Here is a 22,996-nt window from a genome sequence, read left to right as displayed (position 1 = left end):
TTCCAATTGAAAGACAGAGACAGGAGAGATCTTCCATTCCTGGTTCACTCCCCACAGGCCCACAACTGCGGGAGCTGGGCCAGGCCAAGTAGTCTCCTGGAACTCAAGTCTGGGTCTCCCATGTGGGCCAGGGACCCAAGCACTCGAGCCACCCGCTGCTGCCTCCTAGGGCGGAAGTGGAGGAGCCAGTACTGGAACCAGGCGCCCGGATGGACCTGGGGTGCAGGTTTGCTTTCAGTCTGAGTGCACGCTGGCACCGTTCTGCCCTCTGCTGGTGGCTCTTAGTAACGGGCGTGGTGCTCCTCTTTGCTGCACCCTTAGGTTAGCTCCAATCTGTTACAAACGAGGCTACGGGTGGGAGTTTGCACCGATGTGAGAGGGGCTGTCGGTGCAAGAGGTGCAAGAGCTTGGGCCGAGGGTGCGGTGCGTATGTGAAAAGCATAATGTAAATTTCCCAGTGTGCATGGGATAAGAGGGCATGGCAGAACCGGCCCCCTCTGCTTATCAAAATGTGTCACCCTTGCTCCCCTGATCCCTGAAGCGAGTTCAGATCTCCTGCGGTTTCATCGCCACACACTGAGTGGGGATCTAAGAAATGCAGCATCTTCTCGCCCGGCCACAGGAAGCTGTCAAACCCGGTGACGGCGACAGCTAAGGTCAGCTCTGGGGCACAGTGGGTTAAGCCCTGTCTGGGACAGCTTCCCATATCTGAGCACCAGTTCAAATCCTGGCTCCTCCTCTTCCAACCCAGCTCCCTGCTAACGGGCCTGGGAGGCAGCAGATGGCCAAAGTGCTTGGGCCCCTGCACCCACGTGGGTACCCCGGTGGAGTCTTAGGCTCCTGGCTTTGGCCTGGCCCAGCCCTAGGCTATTGTGGGCATTTGGGGAGTGAACCAGCAGATGGAAGACCTCTCTCTCTCATTCTCTTTCTCTTTTTCTCTTTCAAATAAAATCTTATAAAAAGAAAAGTAACAATTGTTTTGTATAGCAAGGTAATTTTTTTTTTTCATTTTTAGAATAAGAAACAATTCACACACGGGAAAATTCACCCCCACCCCATGACAGAGAACTCGGGTGGCTGACGCATACAGCCCGTGGCTCGGTGTCTGTGTAGCGCCCAGGGAGGTGGGCAGCCGCCACGATTATCACCCCATGCCCGTCAGCAGTCTCCCCACTTCCGCCCACCTCCCCCATCCCGGCGCCCAGCGGCCTTGCCTGCTGCCTGCCTTGGGGATCCGCCTGCCCTGGACGGTCCCCAGGGACGGGCTAATGCGGTGTGCAGTGTCCGTCTCAGAGCCAGGAGACTGCTCCAGGGCCATCCATGCAGCAACAGGTGTCAACGCTGTTTTTCTTTTGCCCTCCCTTCCTTCCTTCCTTTCTCTTTTTTTTCTTAAGGATTTATTGATTTATTTAAAAGTCAGAGTTTTAGAGAGGCAGAGAGAGAGAGAGAGAGTCTTCCATCCATTGGGTCACTCCCCAGTTGGCTGCAATCGGAGATGAGCTGATCCGGAGCCAGGAGCCAGGAGTTTCTTCCAGGTCTCCCATGCAGGTGCAGGGGCCCAAGGACTCCAGCCATCTTCTGCTTTCCCAGGCTATAGCAGAGAGCTGAATCAGAAGAGGAGCAGCCGGGACTTGAACTGGTGCCCATATGGGATGCCGGCACTGCAGGCAGTGGCTTTACCTGCTACATTGGCCCTGTTTCTCTGTCTTACTGTTCCTGCGTAGTAGGTGTGCAGGCCCGGGCTCTCTGTCTTACTGTTCCCGCGTAGTAGGTGTGCAGGCCCGGGCTCTCTGTCTTACTGTTCCCACCTAGTGGGGTGAAGGTGCTCGGCTGTGGTCTGATTTGCGTTTCAGAATTGCTCCGGCTGTTGGTGGCTTCCATGTAGTTCCCTCTGGACACTGGGATCTGTTTTCTGCCTCTGTGCAGGTCTTTGCAATCTTGGTGGAGTTGCAGTGACCGTGTCGATGGCTTTGGGGAGCAGAGACATTTTAGTAATAAGAAGTCTTGGCCGGCGCCGCGGCTCACTAGGCTAATCCTCCGCCTTGCGGTGCCGGCACACCAGGTTCTAGTCCCGGTTGGGGCGCCGGATTCTATCCCGGTTGCCCCTCTTCCAGGCCAGCTCTCTGCTATGGCCCGGGAAGGCAGTGGAGGATGGCCCAAGTGCTTGGGCCCTGCACCCCATGGGAGACCAGGAGAAGCACCTGGCTCCTGGCTTCGGATCAGCACGATGCGCCGGCCGCAGCGGCCATTGGAAGTTGAACCAACGGCAAAAGGAAGACCTTTCTCTCTGTCTCTCTCTCTCACTATCCACTCTGCCTGTCCAAAAAAAAAAAAGTAATAGGAAGTCTCCCAGTGCAGGAACACGGGCCGTCCTTTGACGCATCTGTGTGTTAGGATCCCATCAGCGCGGTGCAGGTTTCAGGGTCTCTGGCATCCTTGCAAAGATTTGTTCTTAAACATTTTACTCTTTTTATAAACATCTTACTTATTTGGAAGGCAGAGTAATGGAGGCAGAATCGAGATCTTCATCCGCTCCTTCGCTCCCCAAATTCCTCAACAGCCAAGGCTGCGCCAGACCAAAGCCAGGAGCTAGGAGCTCCATCTTGGTCTCCCATGTGGGTGGCAGCCGACCAAGTACCTGGGCCATCGTCCACCCCTTCCCAGGCGCATTAGCTGGAAGTGGAGTTGGAAGTGGAGCAGCCGGGATTTGAACCCGCGCTTCCGTATGCTGGCATCACATGCGGCGGCTTAACCCACTGTACCACTAGGCTGGCCCCACGTCTTATTCTTTGTGCCACTGTTGTAAATGGGATCTTTTACTTCTTAATTCCCTGTTTTGGCTGGTCTGTGGTGAGAGTGTAGACAAAGAAGCGTGCTGATGCCGCGTCCTGCAGTGTTGCTCAGTTTTAGCGTCTTTTTGGGGGTTTGATGTGCGCGGCGTCGTGTGGCTCCTGTCACCCAGCCTGATGCTGGGAGCGGTACCCCGTTGGGCAGCAGACAGTGCGTCTAGGGGCCTCTGGGTAGTTTGCAGCCCGTGGCTGCTGCCCGTGCCACCACTGTGAGCATCTGTGGCCGAGCCGTGGTGGCGTACGTGTGTGCTGCCCTTACTCCTGGGCAGACACGGCAGGGGTGGGTGGCCCAAGAGAGTGGGACTCCACTGGAAGCTACCGCAGGGCCTCAGAGGGCTGGGGACGCCGACCATCAGCAGCCGCCAGGAGCCAGCCTCCTGCGACCCCACATCCGTCCCAGCTCCAGCTGCCATCACACCTTCTTGGGGGCTGGTCTTTAAGTTCCTCCCATGACTCACAGTGCTGGGGTCTTAGTGGCTCAGGGGCCTCCCTCGGATCTCCTTTTGCCTGTGTTCCGTGGCCCCTAGTGGCCGTCTAGCTGAGCCGTGTGTCTTGTAGCCGACGCATGCGTGGGGCCACCTCCACCTGCCACCAAAGGCTCTGGTTTTCTCTTCCTGTCGACCCTGCAAGGATTTAGGTGCACCTGGCCCATTTTCCAGATGAGACAAACAGCCTGGCAGACAGAAAACCATCAGCTCCAGGTGCTTTGGCAGAACCAAAAGCCAGAGCCCCTGACCTGGACCTGCTGGGGAAGTGGGGTGTGCGTGTCCTCCCAATGACAACAGCTGGTGCTGACCGGGGGTTCTCCCCGTCAGGCTCACGAACTCATTCAAAGCAGGGCTGATGTCACGGGTATTTAAGTGCCCAGAGCCCACCAAGACCCGGCCCGGGGGGCAGGCGCTGGGCACGGTGGTCAGTTGCCATTGAGGATGTCCGCATCCCATATCAGTGCCAGGCTCGAGTCCCGCCTGCCCCACCCCAGCTCCCTGCTAAGGCACACCCTGCGAGGCAGCAGGTGCCTGGGCTCCCGGCTTTGGCTGCCCCAGTCTTGGCCGTTTTGGGGTGTAAGCGTGGCGTGTGCGTTCAGCTGGATCTCCATGGCCAGCGCTGTGGTTTGGTCCCAGAGACCTAGGAACTGAGGTCCAGCGAGAGGAGGGAGCTGGCTGACCAGTCATTCTGAAATTTCTAGAACAGTGGCAGAAATGTACAAGAGCCTTTTATCTGCAGTCACCAACGTGGAACGTGTTTGCCACGCGCCAGCCGGGCCGTCTCCGTTGTTTCTGCAGGCGGCAGAGGAGAAGGTCCTCAGTTTCCTCTTCTGGGAAATGGAACAGCCCCCCGGCCTCTGTGCACACACATATACATGCTCACACACATGCCTGGTGGGCCCCTCCCTCACCACTGGAGAGTAGGAAGTGTATGAAGTTCCTTTAACAAGTTTCTGGAAAAGAATTAAAGGAGAAGTCTATTTTGCTGCAAAACCATGTTTTTTTTTCAATCCACGCCTATGCAGAGGTTCCAGAAAGTTCATCGGAATGCACATGATCTGGGGGCGGCGCCCTGACGCAGTGAGTTACGCGCTGCTCACACCCCGGCACCCGAGCCCCAGCTGCTCCGCTTCCAATCCAGCTCCCTGCTGGGCTCTTCCTGGGAGGCTGCTGGTGATGGCCCAAGTGCTTGGGCCCCTGCACCCATGTGGGAGCCCTGGGTGTGGCTCCTGGCTTCAGCCTGGCCCAGCCCTGGCTATTGTGAGCTCCTGGTCCTGGCGTGCGTGCAGGGTCACACATGGTGCTTCTGGCTGCCCTGCGTGGGCTGTCCGTGGCATGGGTGGGTGGATGGGTCCGGAGGCTGCTCATCTCTGTTCTGCTGGGGTCTTGGTTGCTCTGGGACTGTCCACGGTGCCCGTGGTGTGTGCGTTCCAGGCCATCTGATTTGAAAAAGAAAAGTTCAAACAAAAACACAGCCTTTTAGTATAAAAGAAACAGAGATTCTTAGAAAGAGCCCATGGGGACAGGACAGGGCGGGGAGGGAGCCGCGGTCCCCAAGGCCCCCCAGTGCCGTCCTCACCCCTGGGGTGGGGCAGCCGAGGCCCAGCTCTCCCTGGCTCCCGGTGGATTTGCACTTCCCTCGCAGCCCTGGAGGTGGAGCTCCCAAGGTGGCGCTAGAGGGGGCGGGACGCACCGCCTGCCTGGGGAGGGTTTGTGCTTTGGGGCGGGGTTGTGCCTGCTGGGTGGACAGCTGCGTCCCCTATGCTCCCTGGAGAGGACTCGGATGCCTGGCTCCACTCCTAGGCAGGGCTGGGTCATCCCTGGATCCCTCACCAGCCAGAGAGAGACCTGCTGGGCTCAGCGTAGGGACCCTAGGGTCCCTGGACTCAGCCCAGCATCCCCGTGGCTGAAACATCACACCTACAGGCCTTTCTCCCAAGTGTTTTTTTTGTTTTTTGGTTTTTTTTTTAATATATATTTTCAGAGAGAGAGAGAGAGATCCTCCATCCACCGATCCACTCCGCAGATGCCCACAACAGCTTGGGCTGGGGGCCAGGCTGAAGCCAGGAGTCAGAAACTCCCTCGGGGTCTCCCACATGGGCGGCGGGGGCCCCACTCCTCAGGCCATCAGCTGCTGCCTCCCAGGGTCTGCATTAGCAGGGAGCTGGGTCAGAAACAGAGTGGGCGGACTCCCAGGCACTCAGGGGTGATGCAGCAGCATCCCAAGCCTGAGCCTCCGCTGGTGACAGCGCCCGCCCCTCCAGCAGCTGCTGAGTGCCAAGGTCATGACCTCAACCCCTGCTGATGGCTAATCCTCCGTGGCCCCAGGGAGGTGATACTGGGACCTAGGCCCCAAAGGGCAAAGTCACTTGTCACGGAGGTGCGGGATTTGAACCCAGCCAGCCGGTCGACGTGCCAGCGTCAGACTTCCTGGCGGTGTCTACATGGCATGCCTGTTTGTTTAGCCAGAGCCGCCACCAGCCCACGTGGTGCTTTTGTGGAATTAGAAACAGATGCCCTCGCTTGCAACCTTATACTGCCATCTGCCAGACAGCCGTGGTCATCTGCGCACACAGAAGCACAGTGGCCCAGGCTGGAAATGCCACCCCGCCCCCGCCCCCACCGTGCAGTGTGCAGCCTGCGCAGCTGTACCTGGCGGCTCCCCGAAGTTGAACAAATATTTCCCAAGCATCTACTTCAGAGGCAGACGATAAACTTGAGATAAGCCAGTAAAATATTTACTAGGTTGGATGTGGGTCAGTGTTGTTTTTTTTTTTTTTTTAAGATTTATTTATTTATTTGAAAGGCAGAGGTACAGACAGACACACACACACACACACAGAGACAGAGATCGTCAATTCGCTGGTTCACTCCCCAGATGGCTGCAATGGCCAAAGCTGAGCTGATCCAAAGCCAGGAGCCAGGTGCTTCTCCTGGTCTCCCACGCGGGTGCAGGGCCCAAGGACTTGGGCCATCCTCCACTGCCTTCCCGGGCCATAGCAGAGAGCTGGCCTGGAAGAGGGGCAACCGGGATAGAATCTGGCGCCCCGACCAGGACTAGAACCTGGTGTGCCGGCGCCACAAGGCGGAGGATTAGCCTGTTGAGCCACGGCGCTGGCCAGGTCAGTGTTTTGAGATAAAGGTACACCAAGGTAAGGAGGTTAAGGTGCAGGGAGCTGGGCTGCATTTTTTAAAAAATGTATTTACAAGGCAGAAAGAGAGAGCTCCTATTTGCTGGTTCACTCCCCAAATGACCGCAGTGACCCTGGGCTGGGAGTTGAAGCCAGGAGCACAGAACTGAATTCAAATTCAAGTCTTCCACGCTGGGGTGCGCTGTGGTGTTAAGCTTCCTCCTGCAGTGCCGGCATCCCATATGGGTGCCGGTTCTAATCCCAGCTGCTCCACTTCCCATCCAGCTCTCTGCTGTGGCCTGGGAAAGCAATAGAAGATGGCCCAAGTCCTTGGGCCCCTGCACCCATGTGCAAAACTTGGAGGAAGCTCCTGGCTCCTGGCTTTCAGATTGGCCCAGCTCCGGCTGTTGTGGCCATCTGGGGAGTGAACCAGCGGATGGAAGACCTCTCTCTGTCTCTCTCACTCTCTAACTCTGCCTCTCAAATAAATAAATAAATCTTAAAAAAAAAAAAAAAAAAGCCTCCCACGTGGGTGGGAGGAACCCAATGGGTTACCAGGGCTGTCCTTTTAAAGCTGGTGATCAGAGGTGGCCTCAGCGAGGTGACACGGGAGCCGAGACCTGCAGGAAGAGCAGTCTCGGCCGAGGGAACGGCCAGCACAGAGGCCCGGAGGCACGTCCCAGCATGCCCTGTTTGAGCCACAGCAAGGCGGCCAGTGTGGCTGCACCCAGGGAGGCGGATGGGAACTCTTCCCCTGAGCGAGCCGGGGGCGGATCTGGGTTCTCTCTGGACCCCCCGGGGAACTGCACTGGGCAGGCCAGCGTGGAGGCTGTGAAGACGTCCGGGCCCCGTGTGCACCTGGGAAGAGCATTTGCTGCCCAGGGGGCCCAGGGAGCTTGTTGGGGGGTGCTGCTCACAATGGAGGTGAGGTGATGGTGCCCCTAGGAGGCTGAGGGGATGTTTACCGGGCATCCCAGCTGCACCCACAGCCCTCCCAGGATGGAACCCAGTTTGTGCTGGAGGGTGGGGCTCAGTTTTCCATCTGTAAAATGGGCTCAGTGCACTGGGTCTGGCCAGGTTGTTGACTCCTCCCCTTTTCCTGTCTCCCTCCTTTTCTAAAGGTGTACAGGTAGATTGAGGAGGGGAGAAAACTTCCATCCTTGGTTCTCTCCCCTAGAGCCACAACGGCCAGACTGAAGCCAGGAGCCAGAAACCCCATCAGGGTCTCCTACATGGGTGCAGGGCCCAAGCACTTGGGCCACCCTCCGCTGCTTTCCCAGGTGCATTAGCAGGGAGCGGGATCGGAAGTGGAGCAGCCGGGACTCGAACTTGTGCCCACAGGGGATGTGGGCCCTGCAGCACTGGGTCCCCATCTTCCCCTCTCTCTGCCTCCCTGCTCACACTGGCCCTCTTTGGGCCCACAGTGGCCTCCCTGGCTGGGAGCCTTCCCCTTGACCACACACCTCCTCCCCCACCTTCGCTGACACCTCTGCTGGGGAGGGGACCTCACCCCACCCCCAGGGCAGGCCTGGGTCAGGTGCCTCCCACGCCTTCCTCAGCTGCTCAGAGTGCAGAGAGCAGGAGCTGGCGGGATTGTAGCTGTAGGCGGGTCAGCTCGGCCCTCACGGTCCAGGCTCAGCCCAGGCTCGCACACGCTGCTCCGGCAGGAGGCGGAAGCGGCCGCTGGGCAGAGAGCCACTTGGAGTAGATGTGGGTGAGGTCGCCCTCCTGGAAGGAGGCGGAGGCAGAGCCCTACCTCTCGCCCGGTGCCAGGTCCCTCCCAGGGCTCAAAGTCAGGCCGAGCCCGGGAGCAGAGCTGGAGCGAAGCCGGGCGTGGCGGGGAGGTGGAGGCGCTGCCGGCTCAGGGCCTGCCTGCCCTGTTGGAAAATCTGAAATCCGGATCGTTCCGAAATCTGCGACTTTTCTTGAGTATAATTTCTTGACAAATGTCAGAGCCTCGTGCATTTTGGATTTGCAGATTCGGGATGCCCAAGCGATGAAACCCAGGCAACTGTTCTAAAATCTGGGGCAAAATAGCTGGAATTTGGAGCACTGGTGTCAAGCATTTGGGGTAAGGGATGCTCGGCCTGTGCTCCTCTCGTCCCTTCCACCGGCCTGAGCAGCGGGACCCTCGACCCTCGGCACCCGGAGGGGGATGGAGACAGACTGCTGGCTGCCAGAGCAGGGTGCGGGACTGTGGCTGCGGCTAAGGCACCACTTAGAAGCCTCCATCCACCGCGGGGTTCAAGTTCAGCCTGACTCCTGATTGCAGCCTCCTGCTTCTGCAGCTGGGAGGCAGCAGGCGATGGCACAGGGACTTGCATTCCTGCTCCCATGTGGAAAACCCTCGATGGAGCTCCCGGCTCCTGGCTTCAGCCTGGCCCTGCCCCGGCTGTTGGGGGCATTTGGGGAGTGGACCAGCGAATAGAAGATCTCCACCTCCTCCCCTCCCCTCTCCTCTCCTCCCAAGAAATAAAATATGTTTAGAAATTAAGAAAAGGAGAGAGAGCATAGCATCAGGGCTATGGCAGGAGCTGGAGCAGTGCTGCCCTCCGACTGCATCTCACGCCCCGGGCTCGCCTGGGACCTGCCGTGGTGGGGCGGGGCGGGGCTTGAGCCCAGGCATCTTCACGTGAGGCCTGAGGCGGCCGCCGCCCACTCTTGCCTCTCTGGACACTCAGGTTTTGTGCATTGCATCAGGCAGCGTGAGCGTAATCAGGGGTAATTAGAAAGGTGTGGCTCGGGAGGGTGGGGGCAGGGGACTGCCCTGGCCGGCACCGGCTGTAGTTCCGGTCCACCCCATGGAGCAGTGGTTGCCGCTGGCTTCAGACACCCTTAGGTTTTAAGTCTGTTTTTCTTTTGTTAAAGATTGTTTTATATATTTGCTTCCATCTGCTGGTTCACTCCCTAGATGGCCACAAGGAGCCAGGAGTTTGCTCCAGGCCCCCACCCCCCACCCCTGTGCAGGGCCCCCAGCACTCCCGCTGCTTTCCCAGGTGCACAGCAGGGAGCGGGATCAGAAGTGGAGCAGCTGGGATATGAACCGGCACCCATATGGGGGTGCCGTCTCAAGCAGGGGCCTAACCCACTAGGCCACAATGCCGGCCTCAAGTTTATGCCATTTAAACTTACTTTTCCCAGTGGCTGAAAAACCATTTTTGAAAGACACTGTCCCCCCCATGGCTCCCATCTGCCAGGTCCCCTCGTAGGCAGCCAGGGTCGGGTGCTCAGCGGATCTGTGCCCACGGCTTCTGGAGTGCCCTTGGGAAGCAGATGGTAAGGTTCCGCCTTTCCCGTGGAACAATAGCCCGGGAGACCACCCCCCACCCCATCGGGATACGGGGAACATCCCGGTTCTCTGCTCCTTCTGCCGCCTTTCTTAACTTGGAAGCCACACGCTGGGAACGCCACCCAGCCCACATGTGCCCATCCGTGGCCAAGCAACCCCGGCCGGCTCCCAGCGCCCAGTGTGCGGCAGCAGGTGTACCGGCGTCCGCGCCTCTGCCGCTCTGCGTCCCTCCCTGGTCCCATGGTCCCTCAGCTTTCTCCAGGGTCCGCCCGTGGGAGCCTCGACCTCGTGGTCCTGCTGCAGCGGGCGTGCCCGATCTTCCCCATCCTAGCTCATTTGTGCCTGCCCTCTGCCATCCTGACCCCAGCCACACTGACTGGCCACCCGCACACCTCGTCCTGCTTGCGCCCCGCCCCCCCCCCCCCCCCCCCGCCGCCCATGCACTACTGGGGGCCCCTGGCTGAAGCCTCCTGGGTGGGTGGCACCTGTGAGTCCCACGGGGCCCTGAGTGGAGCCACGGGGGAGGGGAGGCTGAGCCGCTGGCCTGGGAGTGTCCCCTGGGGCCTTGTTTGCAAATTTGTCTTCTCACTAAAATGGATCTGTAACCCCCAAATCTGTACTCAGAGAACTTTAAGTTTTATTTTATTTATTTGAAAGGCATAGTGACACAGAGACAAAGAAAAGAGAGAGAATCTCCCATCTGCTGGTTCACTTCTGCATTGGCCAAAGCCAGGAGCCTGGAACCCCATCCAGGCCTCCCACGTGGGTGCAGGGACCCAAGCACTTGGGCCATTTTTGCTGCTTTCTCAGGCGCATTAGCAGAGAGCTGAATTGAAAGTGGAGCAGCCGGGACCTGAACCGGCGCCCATGTGAGATGCTGGGTTCTTTCCCACGGCATGTCAGCGTCACCTGGATGGTGTCCCAGGGCGTGGCAGCTACCTGGGCGGGTTCCAGCGCGGGGGCTTTTGCGAATAAGGCCATAGGTACCCTTTCTCTCAAGTGGGGTGGTGATCTTTGTGTGGCCTTCAGTTGACCTGGGCTGCAGGTTCTCTTCTGGGACAAGTCGTGCAGCAGGCAGGAATGTGCGATGTTTGCCAGGCCGCTGGGTCTGTGTCTCTGTGACGCCCTTGACCTTCGGGAGTGTGAAACGGCTGCTGCGGTGCCGGTCATTGCCATCCTGCTCACTGTAGTCTTTCACCAACACAGTCTCCCCGAGGCAAGGCTCTGCCCTTTCTCCTCTTCCCCGGTCCACGCTTAGCTGCAGGCAGCCCGGGGTTTCTGGCTAGCAGGCAGAGCTCTGCATGGGTTGTGATTCGTCCTCGTAGGCAGGTGCAAAGCAGCAGGAGGCCGGACCCCAGCTCTGAGGCAGGACTGGACCCTGTGCTGGGGTCTCGAAGCTTCTAGAACTGCGGTTCTGCGACCGTGGCCTGGGTGCTCAGCCAGAGGCTGTGAGGAGCGCAGAGGCTCTCCAGGTGGCCCGGGCATGGGGTGACTTGGGGGCCGATGTCTCAAGCCGCCCCCCCCCCCCCCCCCCCCCGCCATCCTGCCTCCTGATCTAAGGGCCTCTCTGTTGTGTGCTGAGGAACTGGAGGTGGAGCCTGGGGTCTCCTGGGGCCACTAGCGACAAAGGTGGTGTCGATTTTCACTGCTCCCTGTCCCCAGAGACTGGGGGTGGAGGAGGAATCAACCTCTCCCCCTCCCCCGTTTTTCTTTTCCTACCTTGAAACAGACACCGCTCGCCCCGCGGCCCCTTTGTACAGTGAACAACCTGCGCGGCTGTGCACAGTCGCCTCGCACACACATGCATGTCTGTACGCAGGGTTCACAGGCTTCTGTCCCACAGGCCCACACGCTACGTCATTTTCCCATAACAACTGACCATTATGTTCCTGACGGTTCCAGAGGTCCAAAACCAAGGGGCCAGAAGGGCCGCTAGGACAGTCAGCGCCACCGTTATCTCTGCAGTGCCCAGGGGAGAGCCCTGGCCTGCCCCGTCCAGCCCCAGTGGCGCCAGCTGTCCTTGCTTACAGCCATGTGGCGCTGGTCTGTGCCTCCAGCTTCATGCGGCCTCTCTCTCTCACTCACTCTTACATTAAAAAAAGAGGGGAGGCATACACAGACAGATCTCACATCCTCCAGTTCAGTTCCCAAACACCTGCACCAGCCAGGGCTGGGCTGAGGCCGGGAGCCAGGAGCTCCTTGTGGATCTCCCAGGTTCTCCAGCCGTCACCTGCCGGCTCCCAGGTTGTGCCCTCACAGGATGCCGGTGTGGAAGCAGAGCTGGGACTTGAACCAGCAAATGCTGGCCTTCCACTTCCCATCAGTCCCCCCGCCCGCCCCTGACTTCTCCGTGTCTATTACAAGGGCACTTGTCAGCAGATTTAGGGCCCGCCCACATCGTCCTGAGATCATTGTTAATCAGAGACCTTTCATCTAAATAAAGATGGCTCCAGGCTCCGAGCCTTGGATATGTATTTTTGGGACCACCGCCACCCACCCCCCCAATCTTATTGCAAAATGCACCGTGAAGCTGGGTGGGAGTGGGGGCGGGCAGCGCAGGTCCATGCAGCCTCTGTGGGAGATGGACACATGTCGGCCCCAGCGGGGGCCTGGGGAAGGAGGTGGCAGTAGGTGCAGCCCTGCCGGGTGGGTTGAGGGAAGATGGCCAGGCTGGCACCCGCATGTTGGTCCCAAGGGCCTGGGTTCAAGTCCCCCGCCGGCAAGCGCCCAGCCCTTGCTGTGAGAGGGGGATGGGGGAGGTGGCCAAGCCCCCCAGACATCAGGCAGGGTGGGGCTCAGGGTCACGACAGGGCAGGCTGGTGGCCAGTGAGGGAGACCAGTGGCGCCTAGGCCGCGGGGCAGGCTCTATGGGGTCATTCGCGTGGACGGTGGCCTCCACTGGGTGGGGTCCGTGGCCGTGGAGGGGCCTGCGTGAGTCAGCTCTGGGCCCAGGAGTGCCTGACAGCCAGCCCCGCCGCTCAGAGGCCCTTGTGGTCAGTCGTGACCCTGGCCGCTGGAAGGACCCGCGGCGTAGGCCTGAGGACTCGGGGCCGGTGGCCGCTGAGACGATGCCCGGCCGGGGCCAAAGGCTGGTTCTCGCGCACGCTGAGCGCCCGCCACGGGATGACCTGAGGCGACTCTGGCCTCCGAGGTGGACGTCTGGTGGGCAGGCCGAGGGCGGAGCTCCAGGGCCTGCAACGACCCAGCCTCAGCGGGGACCGCCCGTGCGCCGCGCGGTTTGAAGCCGCCCCAAACTCCTGGGTTGCAGGGAAGTGGCGCGGTCACGCCGTGGGGGGGTCGTGCGGGGCTGAGAGGCCAGAGTAGCGGGTCTGAGGAAACAGTCTGCGCATGCGCCCACAGGGGACACCCCCCCCCAACACTGGGCGGGGCCGGGGAGTCGGCGGGGCGGGGCTGGGCGGCCGGCGGGGCGGGGCAGGACCGGGCTCTGCTTCCGGGGCGGGGCTGGGTTATTGGGCCGGTACAGCTGCCGGGCTGAGGTCTCGTCCTCCCGCAGGCTAGCCCGGGCTGCCTCGTGTGGTTAGAGGCGAGCCGGCTCAGCAATGCCCGCCTGCGCCGACACCGCATTCCAAGGCGGGTCCCAGAGCCGGCGCAGGGGCGGGGCCTGTCCCTGTGGGCGGAGCTTCCGAGAGTGGCAGCAGGCGCAGGGGTGGGGCCTGTCCCGTGTGGGCGGGGCTTCCGAGAGTGGCAGCAGGCGCAGGGGTGGGGCCTGTCCCGTGTGGGCGGGGCTTCAGAGAGGGGGACGGGGAGGGGGGACTCTGGCCGCCTGCGCGTCCACCTCGGCGAGGGGCCGGTGGGGGTGGGGCTTGGTGTCCCCCGGCCAGCACCTTCTCCCGTCGTGCAGGGCCTCGGCCCTCGTGGGCTGCGGGGGTCCTCGCAGTGGGCTGCAGAGATGTCTAGAAGTGCAAGCTCTGTTGTGTCAGGTTTTGTTCGGCTGCAGGCAGTGAGAAAGTGCTCAGACGGAAGTCAGGAGGCAGGCAACCCTGAGCACAGTCGTTTGCCCCGTCTTCTGCAGGTGGGCTCACCAACATCTTGATTGCTGCCTCCTGGTTGCAAAATGGTTGCCACAGCTCCAACCGTATTCAAAATCAGAAGCAGGGAGAATGCTTTCTTCTTAGAAAAGCTCTGTCTTAATATTCTGGAAGAAAAAAAAATTCCCAAGTCTCCTAGTCCGCTGGCTACAAAGCTGTGTCGGCCACAACTCAGAGTGGGAGCGTTTGAACCGGTCCAGGCACGCAGCACTGGACTGACTCCACACGCTGCACTTGCCTCACCCTGTGCATGCACTTCAGGATCCCTGCCCTCTTCCGCCCCCTCCTGATCCCATGCCATCGAAATCTTTAAAGAAATCCCTGCGCCCAGCATGCTCAAGGTGTGACCCAGCCTTTGAGAAAGACCGACGCAGAGCTGTGTTTGCGCCGGGAGCGTCAGCCTCGGAGAACGAGGAGGGAGCCCCAGCCGGGCGAGGCTGTAGATCGGGGCCTTTACGACCTGCGAGGACCACTGGGAAGTGAGGATGCCCCTGACTCCGGAGCTCAGCGGGGACTCAGCTCCGGCTGTCGGCTCCCAGTGACAGCGGTGATGGCACTGCAGGCCGGGGACGGGCATCCCCACGGTTTCCTGGGAAGGCACCGTGTCCTTGTCGCCTCGCTGCTGTTCTCCAGGGCTGGCCACGGTTTCTGGGCCCCACCATCCCTGCTTTTTATCGCGTGGTGGGGAGGAGTGAGGTCCCACAACCACGGGGTCAGGGTTCGAACTCTGGCCCCGCAGTGGGATTTGGGCCAGTGTCCGGAGCGCCTTAGAGTCTCTGTTTGCTGTTGAACTTGAGTCACCTTGTCCCCACCCCCCTGGGCTGGGAGTCAGCTCTGGGCTGGGGCGGCTTCCTGGCTCCCAGGCAGAGTTTGTGACTCCTGGAGGGCGTCCTGGGTCCCCTCCTGTTTTCTCCCAGTCCCATAGGATCTGCCCTGAGACTGGGGGTGTGGGCAGATGGCCCCGTGGTTGTTCCCCAACCCCAGCCCCTGTGTGGGGTGAGGAGGTTGTCCAGGGCCAGCCCAGGCCCGGTGTGTGTCTGCTCTTTCCGGCTGCTCAGCTGCACCCCCTGCTGGACGCAGGGCTGGCGCTTCATCAATGACCTTTCACTCCCCCCCACCCCGCCCTTGCTGCCCCGGGAAGGAATGAAGGAAGGGGTTTTCACAGCTGCCTGTTGACCTGCCATATGCTCTGTCTCCTGGTGGGGTGACACCCAGGACACAGACCTCGGCAGATGCATGAGTGAGGTGAATTTTCGCCATAGCATTGACCCCCATTTAAATTTTTTTAAAGGTTTATTTATTTGGGGCTGGTGCTGCTTGCAGTGCCGGCATCCCATATGGGTACCAGTTTGAGTCTGGCTGCTCCACTTCTGATCCAGCTCCCTGCTATGGCCTGGGAAAGCGGTAGAAGATGGCCCAAGTCCTTTGCTTCTGCCTCTCTAACACTCTGCCTTTCAGAAGATTGTTTTTGAAAGGCAGAGAGAGAGAGAGGCCGGCGCCGTGGTTCAACAGGCTAATCCTCCGCCTTGCAGCGCCGGCACACCGGGTTCTAGTCCTGGTCGGGGCACCGGATTCTATCCCGGTTGCCCCTCTTCCAGGCCAGCTCTCTGCTATGGCCCGGGAAGGCAGTGGAGGATGGCCCAAGTCTTTGGGCCCTGCACCTGCATGGGAGACCAGGAGAAGCACCTGGCTCCTGGCTTCAGATCAGCGCAGTGCGCTGGCGGCAGCGGCCATTGGAGGGTGAACCAACGGCAAAAAGGAAGACCTTTCTCTCTGTCTCTCTCTTTCTCACACTATCCACTCTGCCTGTCCAAAAAAAAAAAAAAAAAAAAAAAAAAGCAGAGAGAGGTCTTCCATCCACTGGTTCACTTCCCAAATGGCTGCAACGGCTGTAGCTGGACCAATTCAAAGCCAGGAGCCAGGAGCTTCTTCCAGGTCTCCCACATGGGTGCAGGGGCCCAGGCACCTGGGCCATCTTCTGCTGCTTTCCCAGGTGCATCAGCAGGAAGCTGGATCTGGAGCAGAGCAGCTGGGACTCAAACCCTTGCTCCTGTACGAGATGCTGTACTGGCTCGGGGTGTGGTCTCCCTGAGACTAGCTCTCCAGTCCCTCGTGGTACCCCCACCCAGGCAGACTGGTGTCCTGGGTCTCCCCTTGGGAGCTCCCTGCAGCCTTGCTGGTCTTATTTGGAAAACAGGACAAGACCAGGGTGGCTGGAAGGATTCAGGCAGCCCAGGTGCCTGGTGGTGTCCGTGGGACCTGGTCCTTAACCCTGGGTGGGAGCGTGTGACCCTCAGGCCCCGTCCAAACCTCTCCAGGGCCACGCGTGGCCACCGGCGCCAGGTGCCCAGGCTCTGGGAGCTGCCAGGATGGGCGATGTGCTGACAGCAGCGGCTTCAGGGTGTGGGGGCTCAGCGGGGCTCATGCTGATAGCACCCCCCTTTTCCCAGTGGGGAAACTTAGGCACGGGGGACTAAGCAGCTTGTCTTTGGGTATACAGCCAGGAGGAGGAGGCGCCTGGGATGGGAGCCCAAGACCCCCGGTAGAGGTACATTGGACTCCCGGCTGTTAGCAGCTCTGTTTGAGGGGAGGGAAGTGAAGACACCACCCATTTTATAGATGAGACCACTGAGGCCTGGAGAGGCAGTCACTTGCCCAGGGCCACCCAGCAGATATTGGGGCAACAGGGCCGTGAGCCCCTGACTCAGACCGTGCCAGGATGTGTCACTGTCACACACGCTGAGCCTCACGGCTCCACTGGTGGGAGATGCAGATGCCAACCTGGGTGCCCGAACCTTGCTGGGTGATGACGGGTTTTTCTTTTTATCCTGCAAACTTTCGTGATCGCCAAGGAGATGGAGCAGCATAACCCAGCCCCAGGTCCCTGTCACCCACCTTGCTGCCAGCAGCCCTGGCTGGTGCTGCTTCATCTCCACTTTTAAGTTTCATTTAAAAATAAAATACAGTCCATGTGCCTGGGCCATCCATTTTCAATCAGTTAGGTAACCCTCACGCGTCCCAGAGCCCAGTCTCTGTCTCCCCAGAGCATCCGCACACTGCAACTGGGGTAAAAGCCTGGGAACAAAAACTCTGACCTGGAGCTCTGGCCCCTCCCCCTTTGAAATTCCTCGAGGACCTCATTTGGAGATGCCCCTTGCAGGAAACGTCCCCCAGCCTGTCCCTAATTCTGCTGGTGTGAAGTTCCTGGGGCCCAGGCCACACCCAAAACTAGAGCCAGGGCACAGGGCCTGCCACGGGCTCCTCTGTGCACCTGCACTCCACAGGCAGGGATCCTGGACCTGTGTCTTGTGACAGCCAGATTCTGTCCAGGTCCTTCTGGGGTCTGGGACCTGGGAGCGAGAGGGGACGCTGCTGGATGTCCCCAGTCTGCATTACCCCGTCTCACTTTTTCAAATCTGAGACATCCCAGGCGTTTGGGAGATGACAAAGCCATGCACACCGTCAGCAGCCAGCCCTGTGGTGCTTGCTGAACGTTTTTGCCATATTTGCTTCCAGGCTTGTCTGTGGGAGAGTAGCTAAGGGCAGGGACTTGGCTGTGAGCCTGCCTTGGGTCAGATCCCGGCCTGGCCACTCTCCAGTTGAAGGACTTAGGACAGTCTTCCCCTTCTTATCCTCTGGGTACTCCAAGACCCCTGGCGGATGGTTGCAAGCCCTGTGCATATACTATGCTTTCTCTATACATAACATAGGCACCTGTGCCAAAGCTTAACTTACAAACCAGGCACCACGAGCTATTAACAAGAGAAACGGATGGTAAAGTTGTAACAGTGTCATGTCATAAAGTAAATGAAGCTGGGTGTACACAAGCCTGGTGACACTGCTACAATGTATACAACCCAGACCTCCAAGACAGCTCCAGCTGACCAATTGTTTCTTTCTGGAGTGTTTTCGTTTACTGTTTGTAGATGCAGGTCAACCACAGGTGTGTACACGTGTGTGTGCGCGCGTGTGATGGCATGTAGCTTTGTGTCGTGCCCTTGCAACCATCCATCCTGTCCCCTGTAGACCTTACCTTTCAGCCTGCCCGTGCCTCCCTCCGGTGATCCCCCCATCCCTGGCTGTCTGCCCCCCATTACTCCCCGACTTACTCATGGCCTCTCTCTCCTTCTCTGCCTGCAGCTGGCCCCCAAAAGGACGCTCTCCAAGTCCCCTGCGGGGGGCCCCGCGTAGACCTGGAGCGGACACCCCCTCCTTCCCTTCATGATTCGTTTGTAGCACAGGTAACCTGGGAGGAGCCGGCTTCCTTCTGCCCCAGCTGGCCCTGGGAGGGAGGCGCCGGGAGGGCGATGCTTCCTGCGGGGCCTGCCCCTCCTCCCCCGTCCTTCCCTGGCCAGGCCTGGCCCGCATCCTCCCTGCTGTTCCTTTTCTCCAAATCTTTGCAGATTGTGGCCTTTTCACTTCTACCACTGGCTGCTTGGGGAGGGCGAGGGCGGGGCCCAAAGGTGACACCCCCCACTCCCTACCCCCTGCCAAGGGAGCACAGGCAGGTGGCGTGGGGTCTGGGGCTGGAGAGAACAGGGCCTCAGATGCAGCCAGGGTGGGGTGTATACAGGGAAAGGGAGAGAGATTGGTGTGTAGGGACCCCAGGGCCCCTGGTTTCCATCAGGTCCCCCACCTGCTGAGCACGGGGGCAGGGGCTGGGGTAAGTGGGGTGGGGTGGGGTGTTGGGCGGGCGTTAGGAGGGGCGGCTGGGAACCAGCCAAGGGTACATGTGAGATCTAGTGTGTGTTGGGGGGGGGGGTGGTCCTCAGCTGTCAGGCCTTGTTCTCCTTGTGCCCTGCCTTCAGTGTCGGGTCAAGCTCGGCCCAGGGAGCGCCAGGCAGTGGCAGCATGGTGTTGGCGGCTTGGGTGTTGGGAAGAGGGGAGAGGTAGGGGATGGGAGCCAGGCAGGATGGATGCTGTTTGTTTGAGGCTCCAGTGGGCTGGGTGTGGGTGGATTCCTGGTTTGAGGGACAGGCTGGTGCTGCCCTGTCCCTGCCCTGTGGAAGGGGACCAAGCTCAACAAGTGGCGGCCATCCTTACCCTCACCGTGCCCACCAATGGCGCAGCCTCTCCCGAGTCCTCTCCCTTCCTCGGCCTGGGGCTCCTTGCCCCTTCCCTCCTTTGAGAACCTGCCGCCCAGCCCTCCATCTGTGGGACAGACCCTTGCACCCTAAGATTCTAGGCCTGACCCTTGTGTTCAGGGAGACAGGACAACATGGAGGCGGAGAGCCAGGCTTGGGGCCTGCACTTCCAGGGTTTAAGGCCGGGCTCTGCTGCCTGCCCGCTGGAAGCCCTACAGCCGAGTGGGCGCACAGCACTTAGCTCAGGGCCCGCACACAGCCAGGGCTCCTTATCACTTTCATCATCATTGGATGATGATGGGATTTGGGAGAGGGGGGAGGGAGCTGTCTCCAGCAAGCGTCTCTGTCTGGGAGGGTACCTGGGCAGTGCTCCCCCACCCCTACATGGCCCCATGGTGCTCCCCTGATTCTGGCAAGCCCCAGGGTCTAACCTTGTCTCCCTCGCCCTCTTCCCGCCCCGCCCCATCCAGTGGCGATGGATGATGAGGACGGGAGATGCTTACTGGACGTGATTTGGTGAGTAGCAGGCTCCCCTCCCCTCCCCTACTCCCGCTCTCTCCTGCCTCCCGGCTGCCCCCCCTCAGTGTCTTCCCCCCTTCTCTCTTCCAGTGACCCTCAGGCCCTCAACGACTTCTTGCATGGATCCGAGAAGGCAAGTACTAGGGCGGGGGGAGAGGCGCTCTCTGGGGTGGGGGGCAGGGGCGGGGCAGGGACATGGCCCCTCGATTCAGTAGCCACCATCTCCATGCCATGCCGTCTGTGAGCCAGACGCTGGAGTTGGGGCAGTGAGCCACAGGCATGTCCTCAGTTAACAAATCGACCACCCACGAAGATGATGGCAAAAGGCTCTGTGCAGAGCATTGTAAAGATGAATGTCACTCGCATAGCCAAGGTTTTCAAGGTAGTGGGGCATGGGGTCTCCAGCTAGTGAGACGGGAGCAGGCCGCCCTAGGAGGTGACGTTGCAGGTGAGGTGTGCAGGATACCTGGGGGGGAGTGGGAGCAGGCACGGAGGTGAGAGCAGGAAGCAGAGAAGGCAGGTTCGTGGAACAGAAGCGAGGCCCCCAGGACCTAACTGAAGAGGAAACTAGTAGGAGGTGAGACTGGAGCCAGACCTCCCCAGTTTGTGAAGGTGTGGGAGACCCCGATGCCGGGGGGCTTTGTTCCAAACAGCAGCTCTGACAGGCAATTCAGCAACGGAATGGGACAGAACTGTGGGGCCCCGAGCAACTCCCTGGAGTTTGCAGGCTGGGGGCAGCCACTTAGCTGGGTGAGCCTGGCTCAGGGACTCACGTGAGGTCACAGGCAAGGCTATGGCTGGGCCGGAGTCCTCTGAGTGCCTGCGTGCAGGGCCCCGCTGTACCTCCCCAGGTCCGTACCATGAGTGTCCTCAGCATGGCGGCTGGCTTCCTCCAGACAGAGCAAGGAGGGAGCCATGCGTGTTTTGTGACCAGCTCCCTGACGCTGCCACCTCTGTGGAACCGTAGTCAGCAGCAGCCAATCGCTGAGTCAGGGCCCCACTCAGAGCAGGATGGGACGAGGTGGCCGGGGGCTGCTTGGGAGCTGGAATCAGCTAGAGTTGCTTGTGCACTTGATACAGAAGGGGAGAGAACGCATCCTGATGGCTGCTGGGCTCTGGCTTCGTGAGCAGCTGGGTTGTTTGCGGGAAGATTCCAGAAGGCCAGGTGGGGCTGTGGATGGACAACCGGGCCCTGCGAGAGAAGCGAGGGCGGCCCCAGCCACACACAGATGTTCAGTGGGCACTCATGTGGGGTCCGGCCTGGTTCTGGGGGCTGAAGATGACCCTGGGAATCAGAACAGGTCCCTGCCCCCCCCCCCAGGTGCCCAGCTGTGGGCAGGAAGGACGCTGTTGAGAGGAGGGGGCACGGCGACAGCTCCCGAGGCAAGCAGTGTGGGCACTGAGGGTGACAGGCACAGGGCGCGGCTCAGGCAGAAGCAGAGGCAGGGTTCCTGAGCTCAAGGCAGGCGGGTCAGGTGCGGGTCAGGTGCGGGTCAGGTGTGGGTCAGGTGCGGGTCAGGTGCGGGTCAGGTGCGGGTCAGGTGCGGGTCAGATACACACCTTGCAGTCAGGTGCGCTCCCTGGAGGTCAGGCCAGAGGCTTCCCTTTCGAGCACTGTGGGTTTCAAGCCTGCAGCCCCTTTCCTGGGGCCCTCTTCCAGGGAGAGTTTCTCACCCTTCCCCACTTTACCCCTCGTCTTTTTGCCCTGAGTAACACTAAATTGGTTTCTGTTCTAGAGCGCGGGCCTGCCCCGCTGACCTTTGACCTTGGGTGGGGCGGGTCTTGTTGCAGCTTGATAGTGATGACCTCCTGGACAATCCCGGGGAGGCCCAAAGTGCCTTCTATGAAGGCCCGGGGGTAAGTGGCCACGGCTGGTGGTGGCAGCCAGGGGACGGGGAGGGGGATGAGGGCCTGGGAGGTGGGGGTGGGGGGGTGAGAGGAAGGCTCTGGCCTGTCCCTGGGAGGTCCCTGCTGGGAGGAGGGCAGGGCGGTAACCGAGGGCCGTGTGGAGTAGAGGCGGGACAGTGGCTGCTGGGCCACGCGGGCTGCAGAGGTGAGGGCTCTGAACCAAGGTGGGCGAGGCGGCCCCAGTCAGTCCCAGAGCGGCAGCCGAGGGTCCACAGGGCAGTGTGGGAGTCGTGGCAGGTGCCCGCTCTGGGGCTCACAGGGACCGAGGCCTCCCACTCCCCCACCCCACCGGCTATGGCCTTGATGGTGGCTGTGATGTAACTTTCCAGTGGCACAAATGTTTAAATCCAGAAACACAGCAGCAAGGGGGCCGCATTTGTAAGCCAGCAACAGTGACACTTCTGCAGGGCTGCTGGCTGGCCATCCTCCATCCTCGCTCTCATTCCTTCCTGGCTGTGAGGCCCCCACGGGTTCTGAGCGCTGCCACGCCTGGGGGCAGTGAATTTCAGAGCTGTCCTAGGCACTCTAATTGCACTGGGGCGCACAGAGGGCACAGTGCCCCACCTGGCCTGCAGTCCGCTGGGAGCCACTCCCCCATCCCCCTGCCCGCATCCCGCTCGCCTCTCCCTCTGCTGCGGTGCCACGCAGTCTCCGCCCACCTCCTCGGGCTGTCTCCTAACTACAGGGTGGGGATGATGGCAGTGCGGTAGCAGAGGAGGTTTCTTGTGCACCTGCTCGGGGCTGGCACCACAGCCTGCCATGTGGGTTGATTCAGAATCTTTTTTTTATTATTATTACATCAAACTGGTTTTACATTTTTAACTTATTTTCATTCTTTTTATCTGAAAGGTAGAGAGAAAAGCAGAGAGAAAGAGAAATCTTTGATCTGCTGGTTCACTCCCCAAATGTTCACAACAGGCAGAGCTGGGCCAGGCTGAAGCCAGGAGCCCAGAATGTGGGACGTGGCTGGCAGGGACCCAAGTACTTGGGCCATCACCTGCTGCCTCCCAGGGTGCACATTAGCAGGGAGCTGGGTTGGACGCAGAGTAACCAGGCGCTCCCATACGGGATTTGGGTGTCCCGAGCAGCAACTTAAGCCACCGTGTAAAACGCCCACCCAGAACCTGAGATTCACGTCCCACGAGCAGACACCACTCTGGAGCTTTGCATGATGTGCATTATTTTTATTTTTTTTTTAAAGATTTATTTATTTATTCGAGAGGCAGAGAGAGAGAGGTCTTCCATCCACTGGTTCACTCTTTCAAATGGCTGCATCAGCCAGGGCCGGGCCGGACCGAAGGCAGGAGGGCAGAACTCCATCCGGGTCTCCCACGCGGGTCTGACGCCTTCCCGGGCCACTAGCAGGGAACTGGGTCAGAAGCAGAGCAGCCGGGATTGGAGCTGGCACTGGGATGTGCATCCCAGGCGGTGGCTTAACCTGTCCCAGAGCACCAGCCCTGCTGCCCGAGTTCGTACATGCATGTCTTGGATTACGTGTGTGATGTCACACACAGTGCACGCTGGAAACGTCACAGCACAGCACGGCTCCTCGGACCGCTGTGGGGCCAGGCGTGCATCAGAACTGGAATCATTGAGATTCTGGACAGGGGCTGCGATGCGTGTGCGTGTGCCACGGTCAGACGTAGGAAGAGGCACGTGACTTGGGCATGCCGTGAGGC

General features: G+C 60.1%; 1 protein-coding gene across 2 annotated transcripts in view; it reads left to right on the top strand.

Annotated features, from left to right (window-relative positions):
* The window catches only part of BICRA (BRD4 interacting chromatin remodeling complex associated protein), a 56,351-nt gene that overhangs the window by 16,027 nt on the left and 17,328 nt on the right, over positions 1–22,996 (top strand). Inside the window, exons 2-6 of one of the 2 annotated variants that reach the window (XM_062177268.1) lie at positions 8,447–8,539; positions 17,947–18,047; positions 19,361–19,406; positions 19,500–19,542; positions 21,201–21,266. In XM_062177268.1, coding sequence (XP_062033252.1) covers positions 19,366–19,406; positions 19,500–19,542; positions 21,201–21,266 — 150 coding nt within the window. In that variant the 5' untranslated portion in view covers positions 8,447–8,539; positions 17,947–18,047; positions 19,361–19,365. The remainder of the gene's footprint in view (positions 1–8,446; positions 8,540–17,946; positions 18,048–19,360; positions 19,407–19,499; positions 19,543–21,200; positions 21,267–22,996) is intronic. The other variant, XM_062177269.1, reaches the window with a different exon arrangement.

This window comes from Lepus europaeus, chromosome 19 (genome assembly GCF_033115175.1).
Source record: "Lepus europaeus isolate LE1 chromosome 19, mLepTim1.pri, whole genome shotgun sequence".
In the NCBI taxonomy this organism is placed as follows: domain Eukaryota; kingdom Metazoa; phylum Chordata; class Mammalia; order Lagomorpha; family Leporidae; genus Lepus; species Lepus europaeus.
Note: the sequence above shows the minus strand (reverse complement) of the source record. Positions and strands in the feature narration are given on the sequence as shown.